This window comes from Silurus aristotelis (genome assembly GCF_946808225.1).
Source record: "Silurus aristotelis genome assembly, chromosome: 23".
NCBI lineage: Eukaryota > Metazoa > Chordata > Actinopteri > Siluriformes > Siluridae > Silurus > Silurus aristotelis.
In genome coordinates, this window is record NC_139596.1 from 17,241,686 (window position 1) to 17,249,185 (window position 7,500).

The 7,500-nt window shown below is 39.8% G+C and overlaps 2 protein-coding genes across 6 annotated transcripts in view; one reads left to right on the plus strand and one right to left on the minus strand.

Moving 5' to 3' along the window:
* The window catches only part of LOC310718570 (uncharacterized protein), a 219,197-nt gene that overhangs the window by 128,851 nt on the left and 82,846 nt on the right, over positions 1-7,500 (minus strand). The gene's annotated exons all lie outside the window — the stretch shown is intronic.
* Positions 4,839-7,500, plus strand: part of kremen1 (kringle containing transmembrane protein 1) — a 65,891-nt gene continuing 63,229 nt past the window's right edge. Inside the window, exon 1 of one of the 2 annotated variants that reach the window (XM_083527410.1) lies at positions 4,839-5,320. In XM_083527410.1, coding sequence (XP_083383536.1) covers positions 5,227-5,320 — 94 coding nt within the window. In that variant the 5' untranslated portion in view covers positions 4,839-5,226. The remainder of the gene's footprint in view (positions 5,321-7,500) is intronic. The other variant, XM_083527411.1, reaches the window with a different exon arrangement.

Sequence of the window (7,500 nt, forward strand, 5' to 3'; positions counted from 1 at the left end):
ACAAGTCCAGACCAGCCCCAGGTACATGATTTCCTGCATGTCTTTGTTTGTTTGTTTGTTTTTTTCCAAATGGTCTTTCTTTGAAACATTTTGTGCATCAATCCTGAATTAACAACATGCTTAAATATGATGTATTTATTTATATACCATCATGCCATGTGGAAAACCTTCAAATGACTTATGCCTCGGGTTTGCTCGATATGACGGTGGGTGAAAATGAGGTTTTCTGGGCACTGACGAACGTCTCACCGAAGAATGCCACAAGTGATTTATGAGCTCATGGTCACTCTTTATTTTACACTAAGCGATTGGGCAGTGCTTTTCAGGCTTTCTGGCTGATTTCATTTTCATTCCCGTGGCCACTGAGGTCACTAAAGAAGCAGGCCTACTGTTATTTACAGCCGGGGTGAGTCAAAGTGTGTTTGACATGCCATGATTCATCCCCACCAGCAGAGGGAGACAATCTTCCCTGATGATTTTGAATCGTTTTTTTTTATTATTAAAAATAGTTAAAAAGCTCCAGGTCCTCTTTAAGCTTGTACTAAAAGTGACCTTGTCTCTTATAAGGTGAATTGAAGGTATGGATTTTATTGAAATAGCAGGAAGTAAAACATATACATCACGGACACACTAGAAAGAGCCAAGGAACCAATAAAATACCAGGAAGAGCCAATTATACACCAGAATAAATACCAGGAATTATGAATATTTAGGAAATGATACATCAGGAGAATACCAGGAAGAACCAAGGATACAGTAGAAAAAATACCAGGAGGAGCTATGGAACCAAGAAAATGTCAGTAAGACTTAGAAAGAGGAAGGAGAAATTAATACCAAGAGGAGTCAAGAAACCATGAAAATACCAGGAAGAGACAAGGATACTCTAGAGACAAGCAAAAATTTAAGGAGGGCCAAAGAACCAAGAAAATTTCAGAGAGACCCTATGACCCAGGAAAATGCCAGGAAAAGCCATGAAGCGAAAAGAATATCAGGAAGACCCTAATCAGAGCAAAGAATACACTAAGAAAAATACCAGGAGGAGCCAAGAAACCAAGAAAATACCAGGAAGAGCAAGGAATAAAGAAAATACTAAGACCCCAAGAAGAGCCATTGATAAAGGAAGCACAGTGAAGGGACCAGGAAGAGTCAAGGAGTCAAGAGAGACCCCAGGAACAAGGGAAATACCCGGAAGAGCGAAAAAAAAAACAACAACATGAAATTGACTGGAAGACCTTAGGAAGAGCCAATGATACTCTTTTACAAATCCATGAAGACCCCAGGCTACAGAGAAATACCAGCAAGAGCCAACGAATACTCTAGCAAAAATACCAAAAAGAGCCAAGAAACCAGGAAAATACCAAGAAGAGCAAAAGAATACTCTAGCAAAAAAATACCAAGAAGAGCCAAGAAACCAGAAAAATACCAAGAAAAGCAAAAGAATACTCTAGCAAAAAAATACCAAGAAGAGCCAAGAAACCAAAAAAATACCAGGAAGAGCCAAGAAACCAGGAAAATACCAAGAAGAGCAAAAGAATATTCTAGCAAAAATACTAACAAGAGCCAAGAAACCAGAAAAATACCAGGAAGAGCCAACAAATACTCTAGCAAAAATACCAAGAAGAGCCATGAAACCAGAAAATACCCAGAAGAGCCAACGAATACTCTAGCAAACATACCAAGAAGAGGCAAGAAAACAGAAAAATACTAGGAAGAGCCAACGAATACTTTAGCAAAAAGAAGACCCAAGAAAACAGGAACATACTAGGAGAAGCCAATGAATACTCTAGCAAAAATACCAACAAGAGCCAAGAAACCAGGAAAATATCCGGAAAGAGCCAACGAATACTCTAGCAAAAATACTAAGAAGAGCCAAAAAACCCAAGAAAATACCAGGAAGAGCCAACGAATACTCTAGCAAAAATACCAAGAAGAGCCAAGAAAACAGGAAAATACCCTGAGGATCCAACAAATAAAACAAAAGTCAAGGAGTTAGGAAAAAAATAAACATTTGGAGGTCATCTCTGCTTGTACAGGGTGTGTTAAGCTATTTTGTGCCTCGCCTTGTTGTCTCTTTAAAGGTGACTAAAGATAATAATTACAAAGGTGTGTTGAATGAGAAGTGTGACTCAAATTCGAAGTAAACAGTATTGCGTTTTTTTTTGTCTAGAGGACATTATAGACGTGTCTTACACGCTGAAACACTGATCAAAGATTTTAGATGAATATAAGAGCTTTGTGAGGCCTGCAATAAAAACAACAATAATGGAAAATGAAATAACGGCTCTTTCACAAACAGGCCTTTGTAGTGCAAAAATATCCTGTATATCCTGAATATAAATATCCTGTTCCGTGTGCAGGAAGTTACAGCTCTACCTCTGCCATGTTAATCTCTATTCTATGTGACTCTCAGGACACGCCTCGGCCTCCGTAGCGGTGCGATACGTCCGAGAAACGGTTTAGCGACGAGAAATCGATCTACATATCAAATATTACTCACGGATTATCGATCACTTTTTAAATAATAAAAGTGTAGCGCATCTACTGATAATTATATAGGAATAAATCGGTTTCAATAAATCAGTGCATATATTTGTAAAAAACAATTGCCAACTTTTATCCGATGCACATTTTATTAAAATCAATGCATCGTTAACTTTTCTGAGGATGCACCGATGCGATTCGCTGAATCTTCCCATCCCTAATATTTACTGTAACCTAAATATTTGTAAGCTTTAAGCTATGGTAATGTCAACGTGTTGATTATAATTTATACTTTTTGGTGTGTGTCCTGATGTTAAATGTACAAGTCGAGTCAAATAAATAAGCTGTAAAATAATGAAAGTTTTATACACATCTAAAAATAATATGATATTTTGCGCATGTCAGTCACTGCAATGTAAAACAAACCATGATATTTCAACACAAGGGCACCTTCTCCCATTACTGCAGGGTTCAGTTATGGTGCTCACATGCCCATTGTTGAAGATTGGGTGGTGTACTGGGGGTCAGCATGGGCTCTCTGACCAATCTGCAGCTACACAGCTCCATACTGAGCAATCAGTGGTCCACTGTGTTCTGATTCCTTTCTTGCAGCAGTTTGTGCTGGGGATTAGGACCAGATAGACTAGTTTTTGCTCCTCACATGCATCAGTGAGCTTTGGGCTTCCATGACCTTGTTCCTGGTTCAGTGTTAGAACATTTTTTGAGGTACTATCCATCGTGTACAGGGATAAACCCTACAAGACCTGCTGTTTTGGAGATGCTCTGACCCAGTCGTCTAGCCATCACAAAGTCATATGGATCTTTATATCCTTCCATTTTTCCTGCTTTCCAACACCATCAGCTTCAAGAACTGAATGTACACTGATTCCTTTATGGTCTCTAATATACCTGCTCTCTTTTCAAGCGCCATTATAATGAGATAATCAGTGTTCACTTCACCTCTGGGTGGTTTTAATGATTCTGGCTGATCGATGTGAATGGATTCAGTGTAGGATTTATGACTCCATCTTCACTCCAGGACCTTCAGCTGCAGCACAGCGCTGGAGATTCACTTCAGAATATTACACAGTGAGTTTCAGGTCTTTTTTTTTTTTCTTTTCTTCCTTACTGCGTATCTGCATGGGTTTCCTATGGGTTTCCCGGTTTCCTCCAATTCCCCAAAAATGTAGAAAAATCAGATTTATTTACTTGTCACATGTACAACAGCACAAGTTATCAAATATCATTTATTCAATTATAAATAAGTGAAATATAAATGATTAAATATTTATTTATTATAATAAATAAATAAAAATTTTAAATGATTTTTCTTTTTGCTGTTCACTAAAACTGAATTTTCCTTCTAAGATGTAGAAAATATAGAATAAGAAAATAAGAAAAAGTTAAGGAAAAAGAGGAAGATGAAGTAGAAGATGAAGAAAAAGTTAAAGAAGGTAAAGATGAAAAGAAGAAAATAAATTTTTCGACAAAGAAATATTTTTCTCTTTGTTAACTAAAACTATGAAGTGTCCCTTCAAATAAAAAAAAGGTGAAGAAGAATATAGAAATAAAGAAGTAGAAAAATAGAAAGAAGAATATGAAGAATTTGTAGAAGGTGAAGATCCTGAAAATGAAAACAACATTCACTCTATACTTTTCTTTTAGGTAAAAATAAGAAGTTAAAAGGAGGTGAAGAAAAAGAAGAAGTAGATAAAACCATAGTTGAAGAAAACATAAGATGAAATAGAAGAAGGCGAAGAAGATGGAAGAGATGATGATGAAGATGAAGAAGAAGGTCATGAAGTTGAAGATGATGAAGAAGGTAATGAAGTTAAGGATGATAAAGAAGAAGAGGAAGAAGAAGAAGGTAATGAAGTTGATGATGATGAAGAAGAAGAAGAAGAAGAAGAAGAAGAAGAAGAAGAAGAAGAAAGTAATAAAGTTGAGGATGATAAAGATGAAGAAGAAGAAGAAGAAGGTAATGAAGTTAAAGATAATGAAGAGGATAAAGAAGGAGAAGAAGGTAATGAAGTTAAGGATGAAGAAGAAGAAGGTAATGAAGTTGAAGATGAAGATGAAGAAGAAGGTAATAAAGTTGAAGTTAAAGATGAGGAAGATAAAGAAGAAGAAGAAAAAGAAGGTAATGAAGTTAAAGTTGAAGATGATGAAGAGGAAACTTGCCCCGGCGCGCGTGCCTGAGCGCGCGCGTGCCCGGTGCAGGTATACAGTACCCGGGGTGAATCCTTTGCTCTCTTGCCCGCCCTCCCCGGGGTTTCCTGTCACGTGACTGGGTAATTGGATCCTCGCTCGTTTTTTTTTTTTTCACTTTTTCTTTTCTTCTCCTCCCTCCTCTGTGTGTGTGTGCGTGTGTGTGTGTGTGTGTGTGTGTGTAAGGACAGCAGCACGAACAGCAGCACGAGCAGCGGCAGAAGCGCGCGTCTCTCTCTCTCTCTCTCTCTCTCTCTCTCTCTCTCTCTCACACACCTCTTCACACACTCCCTCACTCTTACACACACAGTCTCACAGCACACACACTGTCATTTCTCTCCGAAGCCTCGGGAGCGCACCACGTTTGTGCGCGAGCGCGCCTCGGTTCCGACGCACGGGAACGCGGTTTTTGCAGATTTTGTTTCCAGCGCGAGCGGCAGAAGCAGAAGCAGAATTAGAAGTTTGTTTCTTTTTGTTTTGTTTTGTTTTGTTTTCTTGAGAAGGACATCTCCGGTCTGCCCCGTTCTTAATCTCCACATGGATTCCATGCTGCTGTTCTCCTTCTCCTTCTTCTTCTCCTCCTCGTCATTCTTCTCCTGCACGGCGTCTGTGATCGGCCACTTCTCCACGGGTGAGTGGAGAACACACACACACACACACACACACACACACACACACACACACACACACACACACACACACACACACACACAGTAAAGTTGTCACGCAAATGTCGTGTACAAAACTTACCCACGCTTCCACGCGCACCTCTTTGATGTCCGGTTACTTAGTGTCCACTCGTTCCTTCTTTCCTTTTAATCCCCCTCTCCTTTTTTTTTAAATTCTCCTTCATCAGTGTTTCATTTCCATCATGCACCATGCGAGCGCTCGCTCAGGTGATGAGCATCCACCTTTAAACGACCTAGAGCAGAGGGGAGGGGGGGGCACAAACTTTTGACCTGAACGCACTTTGGAATCATGTTGTAAATCCGTGCATGCTTTATTATCTCCTAAGAACGTTTACGTGACAGATATGGAGAAGATCAGAATGCTTCAGGTGGGCTTCAGGATGCACCATAGCGTGCGCGCGCGAGAGAGTGTGACGTTGTTTAGGAGCCACAGGGATAAAAAATACCATAGCGTGACACCTGTTGTTGAGACACCTCACCATAAGATTCATATGGGAAAGATGTTCCACCAGGGTTTGGAGTGGAGCAGGATATCTTCTACTGAAGCCCACGTACAGCATATCTTCATGCAGCTGGATTTGTGTGCAGGAGCACTGCCATGCTAGAATCGTGGAACTTCATGCTACAATCGTGTGCCTCAAAATTTTGGTGAAGAACTTCATATGGCATGGGGAAAAGTCGGGTGTCCCAATACTTTTGCTCATATAGGGGACATTGTGACGTCATTTTCATTAGCGCTGTTCTAAGAAAAATGCTCTTTTTTATTTTTTATTTCTATTATTTTATCATATTATAATTATAATATTAATATTATTTTGATATAATAATTATAATAATAATATTATATTATATCATATATTTTTTAAAGTTTTATTTATTGTTTTTATTAAATTTTCTTGTCATTTTTGTATTTATTTAATTTATTTTAATTAATTTATTTATTCTTTTTATACAGAAACTGCTATACTGCTACACTCCTATACCCCTGTACAGTGTTTGCTGTTTTTGACACTCACCATGTCCACTGTCTCCTTGTCTCATGCTGTCATTTCATTTTTGTACACTAAATGTTTCACATGTGCACTTTGTGCTGTTATAATGGAGTTCAGTGTATTTCTGTGGCCCTTTTTGTTCATGTTGTTGGCTGTAGCACCTCGATTTGGGAAACGTTGTCACCGTGTACTGCACCGTATATGGTTTAAAAGACAATAAAATCCTATTTGATTACTTGTGGAATAAAAAGAGGTCGGAATTTCATCATGTCGGAGCTGAAGTGCAGGGATTTATGGAGCTCGCTCATCCCTGCAAGTCGTCCGTTCCAAATCAACGTTCTGATTGACAGATCGGTCGTTTTTTCCCCCTGTGTACAGTACAGACCGTAAACAGCTCGTTGTGCGAACCGCAGATGGGGGAAATCGAGTCTTGTTTCGGTGGTCACGAGCAGTCGGACGTCCACAATGGGTTGTTTTCCTCTCCAAAGCCGCAGATCTGGCAGCGTTTAAACACGATGCACCATCGCTTAGACGTCTGCTGAGGACTTCTAGCGTTCTTCTGCATCATGCTCTCAGATCTCTCTCTCTCTCTCACTCTCTCTCTCACTCTCTCTCTCTGAGTCGAGTGTCTCGGCGTTCGAACTCGAGAGCAGGCGATGCTCACTTGCAGACCACACGAACTCAGACTTCTCGCTTCTGTAATCGGAGTCTCGTTTCAAGTAAATCCCCGAACTTCCTTTTTCTTTTTCTTTTTTGCGCTCGGGCTCTTAATTACAGGCTTCTACTCAAATTAGAAGTTACGCCATCTGGGGCAGGAGATAAACGTTGCCATCTGTACCTATGGATTAATGACGTGTTTAAACTTTAAACACGCGAGAAGAGTTCGGGTCTCAAACACACACACACACACACACACACACACACACACACACACACACACATGGAATCCGTTCAGCTTCAGCTCCGCTCTGTCCAGCAGGAGTGTGTTTTTATGGTCCGCCAGTATAAAAGTCAATTATAGGATGGGGTCATGTTGAAGCACTTAAGTCTACAGTTCCTTCTCATCATACAGCTTCATTCTAAGACCCCATGCCAGATTGTACCACCACCCTTTTGCTTTTTGGGGCGTT